The sequence below is a fragment of the Oryzias latipes genome, chromosome 19, assembly GCF_002234675.1.
Source record: "Oryzias latipes chromosome 19, ASM223467v1".
NCBI lineage: Eukaryota > Metazoa > Chordata > Actinopteri > Beloniformes > Adrianichthyidae > Oryzias > Oryzias latipes.
The window spans coordinates 18,775,543-18,794,280 of NC_019877.2; the positions used below are offsets into that span (position 1 = coordinate 18,775,543).

The window sequence follows — 18,738 nt, forward strand, 5'->3', positions numbered from 1 at the left end:
CTACAAACCATTGTGTGCCGTTAAAGCGTTTGTTAAGACCGGTCGCCCACAGCATGCCCGTAGAAAAAATGTGAATGAACAATTTTTCCCACGAGGTCATTGATTGGTCTACAACTTTGATATTTCCTGCAGGTCAATTGTGTACCCCGTATTGATTTGCCCATTTTTGCCCGCAGAAACCATATCAACCCGCAATGGCAGTTGTGACATAGGCATTACAATTCTGACACTTGACATTAATGTAAAGTTAGGGATACGTTTTGAACAACAATAACAAGTATTCTGTAATGTATTATTAAAAGTAACGTGAGCAACACTGTTAATGACATACAAGTATATATACACATGGTGGTTCCCAGAACACGGCACATACACACACACAAACACATATTCCTCAGAAGGGAATTACAGAGAAGCTGTAGCACAACCACTGACTCCAACTTTGTGTGGGTGGGTCTGGTTTATGGTTACCTCAGGGAGGCGACCAAGACATTTTCTCAGCAACAATCCCTCCTAATTACATGAAAAATGTCAGACAATGTGGAAAAACCCTCAGCATAAGTCAATCTTCTCTCAAAGTTTGCCAGATAAGACAAACATACTCAAAACATTTAACTACTGTATGAAAGTTTAATTAGCTTGTTAACAGCCGTTTGTTCTATCCAAGATGGCGAGAATGTGTCCAAAAGCTGTGGATTTTAAGACTTCACATTTAACTACTGCACTATTAACTATTAACTCAGAAGAGCATTCTGCTTTTATAGTGCACTGTAAAATCTGTGATCTTCACGGTATAAAAGTATGTGTTCATGTGTGTCTCTGTGTGTGTCTACGTCAGGGTCAGAGTAGGAATTATGAAGGGCAGGGCGATAATCTCTGCCTGTTCCACTTTTATTGCAGAGTTCATGACTGTCACTGCTCTAGTTTGGAGTAACAGCTAAAGTCTTTACGCTTATCTCCATGAAAGCTGCACTTTGACTTCAGCGTATCCTGACGATAAAGCAGGGGTTTTTATTTAGTTAAACTAAGAATTTAATGGTTAAGGAAATTCTATCTGAAAAATTAGTTACAATAAACAGACTTCTAAATTGTTAAACCCATTTAGGGTTTGACTTTCTAAGCAAATTGATCACTGTTTTTTTTTTAGAAATTAAAGGAAACAAAACCCAAAAATCGAAGATCTGTTTGTCTTGAAACATTGATTATATCTTTCTTATCCTATAAACAAATCAAGCAGTGAGGGCGGAAGGGAACATGTGTACTGAAAACAAAGCTGCAAGCTTGCATTATGCAACACTGTCACCAATTTTAAACTGACAACATTTTTGGTTCAGGTAAAAGAAAAATGCTTTAAGCTAATAATACTTCAAGACACGGCAATATAAACAGACGCTCATGGGTCACATTGAATCCAAAAGCAACTTCTGACTTGAGCACCATCTTCAAAATGAACCTAAAATTTGTTTTTTTCTACTTTAAAAAAGAAAAATGGTTCAAAATGTCCCACTCATGTAAAGTCTATGAATGCAGCACAACGGGTGATTTATAACCCAGCGTTTTTTTATAGCCTTATCAGTTAATGAAAAAAACAACAAAACCAGACTTCCTAACTACCAGTCTGTTTTTTTACCATTTGTTAATGAACCTATGAGGAATATTTAAGCCATTTCCTTTTTAATCTTTCAAAATAAAAGTGGAATAAAAGCATACCTATAAACTTAAAAGCATTGAATTTGCAAGTACTTTACAAATGAGTGTTATAGCTAAAATTCAGAGTGGTATTACATTTTTACCTAATTCAACCCAATTTCTTACCCAATTTAACAAATGCCAAACAAACAAATATGTTGCAAATTTAATCTAGACCAGAAATTGTAATGTTTTAGCACAACATTTTCTGCAAAATTCATAAACATTCAGTAGTTGTGTTTTTTAGGGATAACTTTAGTGGTGAAGGATCCAGTGTCAAGTCTGTGAATGCAGCATAGACTTTAGGCGTCCAAGCATTATTGCTTTAGAGAATCACCGTAATATTGTTATTAAAAGACTGAATAACATAAATAGGAGTACTTGAAATACTAACCCGTTTGGTTATCATATGCTGTTATACTAGTGCATACATGTTTTTGTTGTCTTTTCTTTGTGTTTCATTGTGCCTTCATTGGTCAAAATAATCCAATAAAGTTCCTTACTGGTGGGAAAACTTTGACTTCAATTTCAATGAGATTTGAGTCACTCAAACATGTATTAATGATTTTATTATCATTTCTTAGCCTGATACAGTTATAAAACCACAATTTAAGAAAGATCTGAGATGCAGGGACAGTAAAATGCTGCTATTTTACTAATTTACAGAATTATTGACAACAATTTGACATTTAAAGATTTTGCCTAATTAATTCTGTATCTGAAGGGTCATTCTCATCTGTAAATCCTAAATGTTGATGTCAGACATGTCGGTGTAGTTACAAACCTCACCAGGAGTTACTCAAACATGTACCAATATCCTTTTTTTATTTACAGTGTGACAAAGATCATCATTACATCTGTAGCTGGCCAGCGTCTGTGCTTTGCATCAAGGGATTTTCCACTGCTTGGCAAAGCCTGCTTAGTGATAAACTGCAACTCTCAGATCGACTCTGGGACATGCGACCCATCAGCAGATACAGCGTTTACAGACGCACATCAATCTTTTAGCCAAACCCTGGGAGGTATGCCCTTCAAACACAGGTTTGCAGCAACACACTGGGAGTAAACACTCTTCATTTCTAACATTTCTAGCAAAAACATTGTTCATAAAATAAAACACTGTGCAAAACTGTTAAAGAGCAGCAGTGATTTTTCTTTTATGACAATAAAAAGTTAAACAAAAAAGAAATTCAAACATCAAGATATCCATGAAATAAACTCAAATCATAAACAAAAAAAACAAAAATAAACAATCTTTAGGTGTCTGATATATATTATTTTTTGACTTTGGCATTTCAAAATTTCTATTTAATACAACTAAATAGTACATGTCCTTTATATTGTCATTAAAAAGTTTTTATTTTACAGTCCGACTCTCTAAAGTGTTTATAATTGTTTTTCCTTAAGTGGTTGATCAACTGCAAGTTGTTTACAACCTGCACTTTAAAATCCAATCTCAAAAAAAGTTGTATTGATCTTCATTTCTAAATTAGCTTCATGGATAATGATTCACTGCAAAATCAAAATAAAAAGGATCAATTGTTGCTACTTTTATTTTTAACACATCCAATTATAAATGTCAGTAAAAAGAAATACATTACTGTCCAATAATGCAAACCATAGCAGCACCATGCCCGGGCATGTAGACCACTGGTTCTAAAGACGGGGACAATAGTGGATGACAGGTTTCAAGGAAATGTGAGGTTGTTCTGCGCTGTGCTGCTTTTCCACAACATGCAATCAACAGGCCAAAGTCAAGAAAAAACATCCTGTTTTTCAAAAGGATGCAGGACGGATTCACCTTCTTGACTCCTAACCACACCTTCAAACTTTCTCCAAAGGCCCTTCAGTTTGGCTGCTTTTGTTGACATTATCAAGTCCTGAGAAAAACCGTTGAGTCTGTCGAGTCAACCTTACAACCATCAAGCACTTGTATATTAAAAGAGAACCTCTGTTTAGCTTGTACTGTACAGAGAAGATTATAAACAAGAAACTTTGATTTCTTAAACACAGGAAACCCACATCCAAAAGTGACTATCTTTTCAGACTCCAGAAAACTATGTTCATGCAGACTGTACCCTGGGTAAACCATAGAAAAACAAACCTGACAAAGCAAACATCGAGTTGTTAGAACCAAGAAAGAAGGACAAATCCATTTAGAGTGTATTCAGACTGGACACATTCGGTTTGCTTTAAGTGAACCAGAGTTAGTTTCCCACGATAATCTGGAAGAAATTTTCAATCTGAATACACTCAAGAGGACCCTGGTCCGGAACCAGGAACCACTTTCAGACCCATCTTTGGAGTTGGTCTCGGTGCATTTCCAATTGGACTGAGCTTCAGTTCGCTCTTCCTCAATCTGAATACAATCCATTCCACGAGTGGAACAACTGGACCAAAACAGCCACCGTAGCCGATGTAAACAGATTAGGAATGAAGCAATTGATGAGCCGCGGAAAAATATAAACCAATGATTGTTTTGTTATCAAACAGAAAAAAAAGAGTCCAAGTGTTTACTTGTTAGAACGTTTATTTCAAGACTGCGGAAAACGCTTCTTACATGTTTTTCTGCATCCCGCAACGCAGCATGCGCGCAGCACTAATGTGATGTCACCCTAAAAACTACCTGGTAGTTTCCTTATCAGAATTCTCTTAAAAACAATGGCATAACACCCCAACGACGAGACACAGCAACTCTTGAAATGTGGTCAGATGAATGCAGGTTCAGAGATATTTAGTCACGTGGTTTTGTTTACAAGCTTTGGTCCATAACAGAATTGTCCGCTTGATGCCAGTCTGAATACAGACCAAACGCAAGGTTCGGGACTCGATCCGGAACAAAGTCTGAATACAAACTAAGAGTCCATGATGATGGAGAGCCGATCTACCCTTTGTAAGCCAATCTCAGTACACAGTTCTCTAAAACTGAAGACAGCAGGGCTGGCTAAAGAGGGTCTGGTGTCAGGGAGGGCGACAAGGAGACCCAGTGGTCAGTTATTCAATAACCTTAACCTAGCTTCAGTTACTTTATGTGCTTTAATCCAGAAGTGTAAGGGTTAGCCCCTGATCACAGATGATGACTCCAACATTGATACATGATGACATTTGTGGATGCAAAAGGTATGATCAAAATGCTGATCTGCTTTAAAAATACATGTGTGTCAAATGGTAGCCAAATCAAAGACCTGTAAATCTCCTGTTTTCACATGCTGCCTCCAGAAGACGGCACGATCTTTTTCAGGCAGCAGCGGTAGCACAGGTAAAAGTTGAGACAACATCTGGATTCCATTTCAAGTGACCTACTTCCAGCATCCTGGACTTGAATATTCTGGCTCATTTCCACAGAGCCACCCTTCTTTTATCTACTTACTGGCACAGAAGCCATCCACCACACCCCTGTCAGTCCACAGGCTGGCACACAAGATATACCACATAAAAGTGAGGACTGGCAATACCATACAACAGCATGTGTTAGCTTATACAGTATCATGGTTTCCAAAATGACTAAGGGAAGAGCACAGAATAACAACCAGAACTACGAGATGAACACACTGTTTTCTCAATAGTTATAATACACCTGCCATTAGACTTGTGAACATACGGTAGTCTACAGCCCTAAAGGGATGTGCATGCAAGGAGGGAGTGTGAAAATATAGATGCACCTCACCTCTGCGTGTCTATTCCTTGTACTGATAAACATCACAAAGATCATAACACCTTGAATATGAAGTCCTCTGAATTTAGTTTGTTACAAACCAACTTTAAACATTGGATGATGCTGGACCCAAGCAGACTGAATACTAGTGATGTAACTGTTCACTTTCCCCACAATTCAGTTCAAACCTCGATTTTTGGGTAATGGTTTAGTTTCAGGTCACTATATGTTTTCTGTATAATAAAAAACAACAAAAATCTGAACAAATATAATTTTTAATTTGCTAATAAGCAAGTAAAAATGAAGAAAAACCTTTCAGTTTCCAAATCCTTCTCAATTTTAGCACAGCAGCTGTTTAAAACGTTCAACCTAAACATACTGGTTTGGAGAATGAATGAATAATGAATCGATTCACGATTCAGCTCAATGGTGTAACATACGGTTCTGTTTTTGATCGAGAACTGTGGCATCCCTATTGAATACACAAGGTTTCAACTGTTTATGACCCTCCAAAATATGGATTTTTCAGCTAGTATCATAAGATTAATAGATTAAGTCTAAATATCAGCACATGATACCACTTCCAGCTTATAACAAAATTCATAAATCAGATTTTGCAATTCAAAGTTTATATTGTTTTTAACCATTTTAAGACAGCTTATCGTGAAATTTAAGTTAATAAAATAGATTACTATTGTCACCGTTCTAAAATGCATATCTTCAGAAATTAAATTCTCAAAACTGAAAATTTTTTAGTCTCATTCCAGCTTTTCTTTTTGTAAAATATTTTTGAGCTTTTGTTTGATAAAAGTCACCTTACCGGATTCTTTAAATGCTGATTCATCACAAAGCATTTCATGCATTTAGTTTGTCAAATGCTATTTCATCACGTAGCAACTGAGATAACAGCTGGACAAGAGAATAACAGCAACCCCTGAAGGGATACGTCGAAAGTTGAGCAACAACAACAACATGAAGGAAGCAAGAAAATAAAATCACTGAATCATCGGCAAAGAAAAATAAATAATGTAATGGTAAACTGTCTGTAAATTATGGCATTACTGTAAAGCCTCTGGATTAGAGACATTACAGTGATTCCTGAAAACACCAGAGCCCAAGCTTATGCAGGCAAAACACCTCCCTCATTATCTGTTGAGTCAGGCTTGGTTATGAGATAAGTGATGTGTGTACGTGTATGTGTGTGTCTGTGTGTGTGTGTGTGCAGTAGGAATGCTTTGTCTGGGTGTAATGTTGCAGACAGAGGATGCAGTTGCTTGTTTAATCATGGAGCAGACAGTTTACATGGGACACCTGGAAAATTAAACCTCTATTTAAAACCAGCAGCAGTGAAACTGGTCAGAAATCTCACAAAAACTGTTTTGTATTCACAAAAAAAAGCATTTTTTTAAAGACAATTGAAAACTTCCAGGGTGTGTTTGTTTCAAAGATAACAAAACGAGTTTTGTTGTAACAACACCATGACTCTAACCCCTTAAAAGAATGCCTTTTGAAACCAGATTGGTCTTCCGAGAAAAAGGAAAAGATTTTTTTTGCAAACGTTGACTCCATGAAAGTTCTGCTTTTTTTCGACATGCTGCCAATAATTTGCCAATAAGGTCTAATTCTCCTTTCGACAGATATACTTTGTGAAACATGAAGTGGAGGCAAAACCAAAATCCACAAAACAGACTGGTGTTAAAAAACTGGCTGTGCTGAAGGGCTGGCCTGTGCTCGACCCCGCCTGCCAGCTCAGTCACTCCACAAATGAGACGTCTCAGAGCTGGTGGACCTATTTCGAAGAAGAGTAAAGCTACAGACGAACAGCCCGTATTTATGTAGGGATGGTAATGTGTTTCAGATTACAGGCGGTTGTATGGAAATTCTTGTGGCGGGACTGGACTTTTCACTGCTGGATTTCCGTGCAACAGGCCTTGGAGGCGTTTCTCAAAGAGCCTTCTATGAACCCATCTGCTAAAGGGAGAGTTTTTCTTCACAATTAGTAGGAAATCTCCCAGCACGGCTGCCAGGCAAAGGCACTGAAGGAACGCTTGCATACAGAGTTATGGGACAGCCAAGTCCTGCAGCACTACAGAATTATAATACTGGCTCAAGTCTCTTATATGTTCACCAGATTTTAAATCTTTAACTCTCGGATTGTAATTGATTTATAGATTTTTTTTAATCTTGCAAAAAGACTTCTTCGCAAAGAAACAGGAAGTGAATAAAAGAGCCATTTATCTTCACATTGATCTATAAATACTTTTCTTCCATACTGTTTTCAGACTATTTGAATGGGTAGGCTGACATTAAATGTTCAATGCTTTCATGCCCCAAAATGTGTGTTCTGCACATGGTCTTTGATTTTATTGCACCGAAATGAACAAAGGCAAGAAAGAAGGCAAACAAAGAAGGACTTAGCCAAGGCACAAACCTGAGCTCAACAATATTACTTTGATTTTTTACTTGGATTTGAAAACTTAAATAGTTTATTTCTTTATTAAAACGTGAAAAAGAACAGAAACTTAGGCTCAAACGCATTTTGGATGAAAACTGATCACTTAATGCGTCTGTCTGTGCTGAAGAAATCTGGTCCTACTTGTATTTGTTCTGAAGGTTATAAAGACAAACATTTGGAGATTGTCATTGTCCACCCCTCCAGCACTGGTCTGCTTGACTTTAAAACAGGAGAACTATTGTTTCTTTTAACACCACATGACAATAAATTGCCAAGTAATTTGAGAGTCCAAGAAGCAGTTGTAATTAAGATATAATGACAACCACAACTTGACTGCATTAAAGCTGTGAGGTATTCAGCCTTTAAAAGCAAGTGTCCGAGCTACTAGATAATAAATGTGACCATTTAATATTGAAATTCAAATGCATGGTTTGCTAATGTTCATGGGACTGCAGGAAACAATGAAATGCAAGGAGCAAAGGAAATGCCAGCTTTCCTGCCCTGGATTATTGGAGACTTCCTGTTCAAAGTCTTCTTGATTGAGGTCCCTGTAGATGAGACCGAGGGTCAAATCACTCTAAGAAGAAGCTGCAACCAAACAAACAGCAGTTTGAAGGACTAGATCAGCAGACAGTAAAACCAGTCTTCTTTGGTCGATTTCCTTCAATGTTTTTTTTTTAATTGTTATTTTGGTGACCTAAGGTGAATTGAAATAAACTTTATCAAGGGTATCAAACCCCAGGCTTCAAGGGCCAACCTCCTGCTGTTTTTTTTCAGAAATCCTGCCTCATCTGCTGTTGATTACCGTACCTGGATCAGGTGTGTTTAGCCAATAAGGAGCTTCAATGGCAGGTTGGTTAGAAAACATGCAGGACACCGGCCCTTGAGACCTGGGGGGTATTCCAGGAAGCATGTTTAAACTAGCCTGACTTTAAGCCTGAACTCTGACTGAAATCCGCCTGAACTTGCTTACCTGGGGTATGTCGGTTCCAAAAGACCGGATATGAGTTGGCGTAATTACGCTCGACTTGGTAACCCTGGGTTAATGCACGTGCATGTCAAGTACATAAAGACATTCTCAATGGATCGCCGATTTCTGGAGTCACCATGGAAACGCGTGGTGAAAAAAAGAAAGTGCTATACTTCGGTGAGACGGAGTCTGAGGTTTTAATGACGGCGTATGAAGATTATACGTCCATAAAAAAAGTAATATGGCTGCATCATCAAAAGAAAGAGTTTCTGCTTGTAGTAAGAACAGACAAAGTAAACGCACAAGTTTCTGATCTTATTTCCATTTTCCTTGTGACTCATATATATAACTTATCCAATTTTGCCACCTTAAATTAATTACTTCTATTGGTAACAAATAATTGAGTAAAATTTAATCAACCTCATTTCTTACGTCTATAAAACTCAATAATTGTTTATACAACTCAAATTTATGTATTTATCTAACTAAATGTCATATTACTCCAATTCAATTAATATTTTTTCCATCTTAATTAATTATATTTCTTGATCTCTCATATGTCTAAGTATGAGCCTGCAGATATGCTCATTTTTATAACAATAAAAAGGACGGGGCAAAAAATGCACGTTGTGCACAACTTCATTAAAGAATTTTCCGTCAAAGTCATTACAGTAAACAGCGGTAGGGGTGCTATATAAACTCATCATCCTCTCTTTCACTCTTACTCATGGTGCAGAGACGTAAGCACAGTAGGACTAAACAACTCAGCAAAACATGGCACAACACAGTAAAACAGCTAAACAACTAAACACATTAGGTCAAAAACCCACACTTAAACAAAAATCCGTCCAGACAGGCAAAGGAAATGGTATCCCACAATCCTTTGTGGTGCCGATCTAACAGCAGGACCAACGTTACACCTACTTACTTGAATTGAATTAATTTGAATGAAAGTAAAATAACTGTTTGAAAACTGCCTGTTATTTTTAAACTGATTTAACAAACAAATGATTTATCTTAACTGAAGCAAATAATTATGTTAGATAAAAGTAAAAAAGTTTATTTTTCCAACATCCATATGTGATCTTATCATCCTCTCACAGTGAAAAAAGTATTACCTGAGCTTCTTCATCCACTAAATCATCTTCAAATGGACACCCCATGCTGCTTCACCTCTCTGTAAACAAACTAACCTTCAACTAAACCTGCTCCCGACCAGGTTATGTTCAGAGCATGAGTTGCCATGGCAACTTGACCTACCCTGAAACATACCTCCATTTCTGGAACCGAAAACTGAGGTTATCAACTTCCTTAGCCTCAAACTTACCGTGAGAGCTAGCATAACCTGCTTTCTGGAATCCCCCCATGGAGTTTGATACCTGTGCTTTAGATGAATTCAATTTGGTTTATTATGAGCATAATTAGGTTATTGTCTGCTGTCAGAGTTTGGGCAGGTTCTCCTTGATCCCACAGTGCAATGGTGTTAAAAAAAGAGCACAAAAGAGAAGACTATACAGAGCAATCACAGTTTCACCACCAGGAAACTCCAGCTCAACAACAAACAGTGGCCGAGTCACAAAGGCTGCCAGATTTATCGCCACCCCACTTCTGACACCAGTTTGGATAGACCAACCAATCAGGAACAAGTCATATGTTTGATTAACTGGAATAATATAGTTTTTATCAAATCCATCAACCCATTTAAACCCATCAAGGGGTTTAAATGCTGGTTGGTCAAACCACTGAAAAGAGCAGGACAGAACTACACAAAATAGTCTTTAAAAACATCTTAACTGAACATAAAAAAACTCATTAATTAATCTACAAAAGATTAGTCTACAAAAAGGAAATTGACCAACAACAATTATGGGAATGATTTAGTCAATCCATCAAAAATGATTGATAAAACAACAATCTGACTTCCTCTCTCCCTCTGCCAATGGTGGCTGGGTCCTACCAATGGACCTTTAATATAAAAGGGAGCTCCGCCTTCACACACCACCTTGAACCAGGGATTACTCACAGGTAAGAAGACCAGGATGTAGAGCTCCATAGGTAACTCAAAATCAAACAACTCAACCAACTTCTATGAAACACAGAAGATAAATCTATGGATAAATAAATATTAAATTATATTTGACCTAAAATAACGTAGCTTTTTATGGTTATATTTGATAGCAAAAAGAGTCAAGTCTTTAGGAGGATGGACTTTCTCTGATGAATGATTCTTTTTTTAACAGGCAAACAGTGAAAGTGTGTTCAGATTTCTGTACTGTGAAATCACTAATCAATGAAACTATAGGGGTGTTTGACCATATCTTCATCTCCATCCAGAATCGCACAGACCATACAGTAGTTATGGAGCCTCAGATGACAGCAGCAACAAGAGTGTTACACATTTTAGACATTCAATCAAGAACTTTTTAACATTAAAACTGGTATTTTATACACAAAGTTTGGGGGGAAATCTAAGATCTGCTTACAAGGTCTACTATGCACTTTAAAACTACTCTTAAAAAAAATATAAATAATAGTTGAATAAAAAATATCTGATGTCAACTCAAGTTTCTGGCTATCATGTATACTATTCCTTCAAATTTAAATGGTTTTTCAATAGTTTTTAAATTGTCTCTTGCCTGCCACCCCCCACCACCCAAAAAAAGGAAGAAAAAAAAGAGGAATTTGAACCTTTATCTTCCCAGGCATTTCTACAAAACTGGGCATCTGCTGGGCTCTATTTTGAGAATAGGAGGACTTATGGAACAGACTGAACAGTTCAGCTGAAAGTTAAATAAAGCAACTTTCAACAAACAACCAATAATGGCAATAATGGCCCTTTTCTAAACCATGCGTGACTTGGTACCATGAGAGAGATGTGATTAGAAACCCAGAACGGCTGGAGTTTAACAACAGCAGTAATTCCCCTACATAGCAATGTAATTTAGTCAAACTCCAGCATTAAGAAAAACACTAAATAAGGGCTGCTCCACTTCAAAGTTGCTGACGAACATCAAAGAGAGAGTTCCACTAGAGAGAATTAGCAATGGGTCCAATTTTGCTGAAACCAAACAGTTTTAAAATGCTGGGAAATAGAATTTCCTTTTTATTTTAAATGCTCAGCTGAGCATCAGGTATTTCAAACCCACCACTACGACCCTTCATTACAGTTATCCAACTAGTCCCACTTGATGGACAAATGGAGAGACCTGACTGGAAGCCCTCTGCATTGGTCCCTCCAGTCGATGACAGACTGACGTTCACACAAAAACGCTGCGACTACAGGAAAAAAAAGGCAAAAGGGAAGCCCTCCTGGAGGGTCACACCCTTCACAAATAACAATCTGCACACGCCACCTCCGGACGAAGCCGTCTCGCTGGAGGGAAAACAAACAGACAGAAAATAGGGAAGAGTTGGGAAAACGACGTCTGGCTGCTCTCAGCCCCCCCCCCCCCCCCCCCCCCCCCCCCGTCTGGCTGCCAGCGCTACTGTTTACACGACTGAAGCTGATCTAATTTAAAACGTATGGCTGTAAAAAAAAAAAAAAGCTGCTAAGCAGAGCGGCCAGGTTCTCCACAGAAATACATTTGAACATACAGAAAACATAACACAATATGGCCAGTGGAACAAATTCAGGTAAATCTAAAGACTGGGCGGGCCACAAGCCCAGCATAGTCGACTAGATCCAAGTCTGTCTTTGTTTTCCTCGGCCGAACTCTACATCTGCATAGCTCCCATATTGCTCGCCATTTCTGTTGCACTGGTAATGTTACGTTGAGGGTGTAAGGGACTGTTAGCTAGTCGAGGCGCATGTAAACAGATAGCTCAGTTACGAATGATGGGAAGTGGGGGCAGGCTTACTCCGTGCCAACTCAAGGCAAATTTCTGATGAACTCCTGCTGCTCTGCAGAAACTATGTATTAAGAAAAACGACCCAGGTTTTTATGATTTTATAATTTAAAAAGCCACTGGGAATGCTTTTAAAATAGATCAAACGATGATTGGAGTCGGACTTTAAATAAAGGTTTTTGTTTTCAAGTGTTCCCTAAATCCAACCTCTGGATTATTTTACACTGTAATGCCCGTTTTTCACTATAGGACATATTTTCAGATATTTATTTTCCTAATGCTTTTTTTTGTGCTCAGTCCCGCTGGCAGGGGTAACATATCATTTGAAGCTCTAAATCTCCTCCAGTAAAAATACTAAAAATAAATGAACAGAATCCTGAGATTTAATATGCCAGCATGAAACAACCCAAAGATTTATCTCTGCAGATCACATCACTAAAGAAAAACTTGTTAAAAAGACAGAGGAAAACTTAAGGTTTCCAGCGAAAAATGCTCAAATCAGTCATGTTCTTTCATTTTGTCATGACAACCTAGTTAAGATGAACTGGAAGGAGAAACACATTGAAATGTTAACAAATACCAGAAAAGTCATTCATTAAACAACACTACATGGGAGGGATGCAAACACACGGCAGTGAAAGAAACTCTCCCTAAAAGCATAAACTCGTTCACTAATGAAAAAGACCTTCAACTTCTCATCTTTGACATTCTCCAAATGTTTATCCTACCACCACTGTGGCATGTTTATATGAGAAGAAAAGATTGAACTGCAGTGTTTGTGACTAATGCAGTTACACATAAATTTGCCATCTTAACTTCTGTTTAGTACATGTCAGTTGAATTCCCTCAAGTCTGCCCACCTTTGTGTTTGCACCTGTGTTCTCTAAAACAGGAAAAGCAGTTAAATATGCAGCATGGGAAAATCTGAGAACCACAACAGGAAAACACTGACATCTGCATATGGAAAGGGTTTTCAAACTGTCAAAAAAAAACTGTATTTTAAAAATGTATGGATAAAATGAATAAGAAAAATGGGGAGTGTTGAATGGCCTGCAGGCACGATCAGCCTCCACATTACCTCCGTTTTATCAGCAACTCTGTTGCCAGAGAAATGCAAAAACCATAGTTCTAGAAATTGCATAACTTTACATCGAGGAAACCAAAAACTAAAATAGTTGCTATGGAGCTAAACCAACAGATTATTTTTGTTAACCACGACAACATTCCTTTTAGGTTCATATCATACATGATTTTCTTGAGCCAAGAATTCATCCAATACATTTTCAAAATAGTCCAGTAAAAATGTGCGAGCAACGTCATTTTTGCGAGCTCCCCATGCCAACGGCAGTTAAAATCTACAGTTTCCAGATTTAACTTTTTTTTTTTTTCACAAGTAGCTTCTCATTGATGCTCGAGGAGTTAGGAGGAAACAGTTCGAAATCTCTAGAAGGAATTTAAATTTGTAGGTGAACCTAAAGGAGATTTTTTTACTGGAAAATTCAAGATGATGGCCTCTCCCCAAGGTCAAAGGTCAATAAAAGTTCAGTTGTGGGTGTAGCAACATGTGCTGAATTACCAGAAGATCGCTCAACCCAAAGTTTTCTCTTGCAAAGAAATTACAGTGGCCAGTGTGAACATAGCTTGACTTGATGTTTTTGGGGGGCTTTAGAGATTGTGGCCCAATTATTAGTATTATTATTATTTTATTTCGCCCACTGAGATTTTTTGGTTTTTGTTTTTAGTATGTGGCCAGGATGAAATTTTCGCTCAAAGGAGCTGTAAGAAATATGAATTGCAAAAACAATCTGGTCCTGGAAATATTGTCCAGCCTGCAGTTAGGTTAGTAGAGTAAAATGGGAGAAGAGTTCTGGAGTGGACGCTCCACCAAAGCTGGGGGATCGGTTTTCACTTTCATCCCAGAGAGGGGGAAATCGATTGAAAAGGTGCAGCCCGTCTGGAAGCGTAAAGCTGCCCTTCATTCACAAAACATGACGTCACTCAGAGGCTGCATGACGCACACCTCTCACCTGTTCAAACCATGCGCGTGCGGTCCGGGTGGAGTCCCACGGCTCTTTGAAAAGCACTTACCATTCCAATGAATACAGGTAATGGCACCTTTACACGACTGACTGGTTTTTAAGGAACCGGCGGCTAGCTTAGCAAAATATTCAGTCCACGACACAAACATTTAATTGTTTCCGAATATAAGAGACGCTTTACACTTTCAGACAGATTTACAAACAAAGCCCGCGGAGTTCGCCTTACCTGAGCTTTAAGTTGGCCATGAAGTCCTCCATTGACACGCTGTCCAAAAGCACAAAATCTGCCTTTCCATACTCCAGGCTTTCATGTTCTGCCATGATAACTCTTAGCGAAACTCACAGGGGGAAGACAGTTCAAAAAGTTGATTTAAAGTGCTGTCGCAAGCATTGGCGTGTCTCACTGAGCGCACCTTTCCTCAAAGTTCACCTCTGGAAACCGCATTTTTTTTTCTTTTAGTCACAAATCAAACGACACGTTCGAAATTTTCAAACAGTCTGTTTTCCTTAAGCTCTTGCCTTTTTTTAATTTATTTTCCAAACAAAGTTATGTCGGGTTATCCCTCATGTCCAAACTTATGTTCCCCTTTCTCGCGGAAGGCTTCCCTGTCCCGTTACACCGAGCTCCAGCCCCGGCCGGCCGTTTTCCTGCACTTTGTGTTCTGTCGCCGGGACGGCCAGTCCACCAATAGGAGAGCAGCTTCCACCCTCAAGCCCCGCCCCCGACGTCAGAAAGGTGTTGGTCAGAATGGACTTTGTGAGTTGAAAGCTATTTCAAATATTCCTAAAGACCGCCGCTCCGCAGCTTTCTGACGCATATTTCAGTGATGATGATGGGGAAACAGCGACTTGTCGACGCCTTTGAGAAAAAAACGCAGCTTATTTTTCAGGATGCAGTCTTTTTCCATAAAAGGGAAAACTGGGAGTCACAATGTCTCGTGAATACATTTATTGAAGATATTTTCCTGAAGCTGTAGAGATATTGTTAAATAGAACAACTAATTTAACATCTAAAATATTAGCCTACCAATCATATCAGACTAGATTTAGACCCTGTCTTTCAGCTGGTCCTGCTATGACTTGATATAGATGTGATCACTGCAATTTTCTAATTGCTGGTCTTCTTATTCCAGGGGTCTGCAACTTTAGGCTCCAGAGCCACCTTTACCACATCTGTGGTGACTCTAGCTGAAGGAGATAAAATGATGGTAGCATTGGAGTTCATGACTAAGATGCTCCTATAACAGATAAACTTTTCAACGTTTTTTTCTATACCACTGTTGATAATACATTAAATCATTTTGTTTCCCATCTCGATATACAAATTTCACAAACTAAGCAAAATATTGGTAGAATATTGGATCTTGATGTTTAGGACACATGTAAAACAATGTTTAGAGGGGAGAAGAAAAGAAAAAGTAATTTTACAAATGTTGTCTACTTCTTCTATTGGATCTTAAACCAATGAGGGCCTAGTCATATTTAGTTTAAAATTACTAAGCAAGGAAAAGGCTGACAGCACAAAGACGCATATATAACAGAACAAAATACTTTTTGTGGATTTGAACTGTTTAATATTTTTATTGAAGTACATTGAAGTACAGTTTCATTTCCTTTGGGCTGCCATAATGGGTGAATTTCTCCCTGTGAGATAAATAAAGTTCATTTATTCATTTGCTGCAGATGTAGTGGGTGACTAAGTTTTAACGGAACGCATAGCTTTCTTAGTCAAGAGTAAAACCAATTTTAGAATTAGAATAAAATGCTATCTTCTCCAATGATTTTCAGTTCCATTAACATGAAAAAAAAGTAATGTTGAATTGTTTGAAGGTTATTTTTGAGATATATTGAAGATCAGTTTTAAGCAGTCTATTAACAAACTTTTATTAGTACAAAACTCAGCTGCTCACTTCCAAACAGGGATCTGAAGAAGACCTCATTGTGGTTTCACTCTCTTTAAAGTCTCAGCCCTTCCCACTGTCTGATTTTCTTTTACTGCAGAACCCCCCAGAACTCTTAGTCGTTCATTTATTCATCTTCTAAACCCGTTTTGTCCCTTTCAGGGTGACTGGGCTGCCGGAGCCAATCTTGGTCATTTGTGGGCGAAGGCAGGGGACATCTACAACAGGTCGCCAGTCTATCGCAGCAAGAAATAAAATTTCCCACTGTAAAATCCATTGAATATGCTCCACACCATTGAATGACCTCCCTGAGGACCCGAGAGTTCCTGTTCCTGTGAGGACTGTTTTGATTCCGAAGAAGCAGGATGTTTTATATATTTTACTAATTCACTTATTTTAACTGTTAATAATTAACCATTATGCTTTTATTTACATTTTTAGGATTGAGTTCTACATAATGTTAAAAAGATATTTATGCATTTATTTGAATCATTTTAAACATTATTTTATATATATACGTTTATACGTGTGTGTGTGTGTGTGTGTGTGTGTGTGTGTGTGTGTGTGTGTGTGTGTGTGTGTGTGTGTGTGTGTGTGTGTGTGTGTGTGTGTGTGTGTGTGTGTGTGAATAATTTTATTACCCAAAATATATATTAAATGATTAATTTATTAGTGTAGTGGTATTTTTTATTTATATTTTATTCATTCATGAACATCAAGTACAGTGCTTCTTTAATTAAAAAAATATTTCCCTTTCCGTTGTTAATGTATTTGTTTGTATTTTATCACAATTCAATTGCTTGCTTGTTTGATTGATTCATTGATCGATTTTATAAAAAATGAACATTTTAGTCCAACCTCCTGTGAGTGCTTCTTTTTGATGGGCAAAACAATATGTATGATGTTGGTCTGCCACCTAGTGTGCAACCTGTGCACATCCACTTTTTTTCTGACTTAACTTCAAGATTCTGTTACTGTGATACACTGTTGACTTTATATCTGCTTGAAGTCCTGTCCTTCATGATGAGGAGCAAGTACTTCAGTGCCCAAGCAAACACCTCTCAGCTTGTAGGTTTTTGCCATTGTATGGCACAATACATTGCATAAGATAAGATTCTCCATTGTTTTACTGCATTCATAAAATGCAACAGCAGGACAGAGCAGAGATTCAAGTGCAAAACAATAAAGAAGAACAACTGTAAATGAAAATATAAAAGAGATAAAACCCTGAACAAAAAATTCACTGGAAAATTGTCAAATTCAACACTATACTGTTTTATCATGATTTTATTATGCTTTTCTGTGTTCCTATTTATCTCCTGGAGCTCTTTTTATTTTAATTTTTCAACAGATCTTGACTTTTGCCAGATTTTCTTTTTAATGTGTCTTATCTGGATAAATAAAGGTTAAATAAATAAATAAGAAAACACTATGCAACATTTACCTCCATATCCACAATGTCATACAGCTTTAATTTTAACAATTTAAAAAAGCAAATACTGCATCGAAAGAAGTAGACAAAGACTGTAATCTATGTGGTAGAAAAATAATGAAAAAGAAATGAAAATTAGTGAAACATATTGTTGCCTTACGTTTTTCCTGCATTTTTCTAAGTTGTATTGAAGACAAAGTACCTTATAAAAAGATAAAAAAAACATGATTGTTAACATTTCCTAATGACAGTCAAACACTCCTTTGCTATGGCATCCAGGTCCAGGATTGTGTCCCAGAAGCACAAATCATCTTCCTAAACAAGCTTCAGCATAAAGTGAAACAAAACTACTCATAAATGATTTTGTGATAACAAATGTGCCTTTAGGCAGAAAACCCATTCATCCTCATCAAGCATTCAACTTATCAAGCATGTTTGGACTGTAGGAGGAAACTGGAGTGCCCGGAGAAAACGCACACAATTATAAAGAGAACACGCAAACTCCCCACAGAAAAGATCATGTGAGGATTTGAACCAATGCCTCGTGGGTACAGAGTTAGAGTGCTAGCCATTTTACCACTGTGCAACACTGGACAAAGAGTTAATGAATTGCTAAGGACGTATATAATAATTCACATCTATTTTACGAGGACTAAACTTTTGACAGATTCTAAATTGTGCATTAAAAAGAAGAAAATTAACACCAGGCGGATTTTTTTTTATTGCTTCTTGTCATTCCGTTTTTTCAACT

The 18,738-nt window shown here is 37.6% G+C and overlaps 1 protein-coding gene and 1 long non-coding RNA gene across 2 annotated transcripts in view; one reads left to right on the forward strand and one right to left on the reverse strand.

The window, feature by feature from the left end:
• The window catches only part of myo1d (myosin ID), a 98,195-nt gene extending 82,893 nt beyond the window's left edge, over positions 1 to 15,302 (reverse strand). Inside the window, exon 1 of the mRNA XM_011488384.3 lies at positions 14,881 to 15,302. Coding sequence (XP_011486686.1) covers positions 14,881 to 14,975 — 95 coding nt within the window. The 5' untranslated portion in view covers positions 14,976 to 15,302. The remainder of the gene's footprint in view (positions 1 to 14,880) is intronic.
• A 26-nt stretch (positions 15,303 to 15,328) lies between these two features.
• On the forward strand, positions 15,329 to 16,836 carry LOC110017169. Its single transcript, XR_002292466.1, has 2 exons — positions 15,329 to 15,411; positions 16,718 to 16,836. It is a non-coding gene; the product is annotated as an uncharacterized LOC110017169 (long non-coding RNA).
• The last annotated feature ends 1,902 nt before the right edge of the window (positions 16,837 to 18,738 follow it).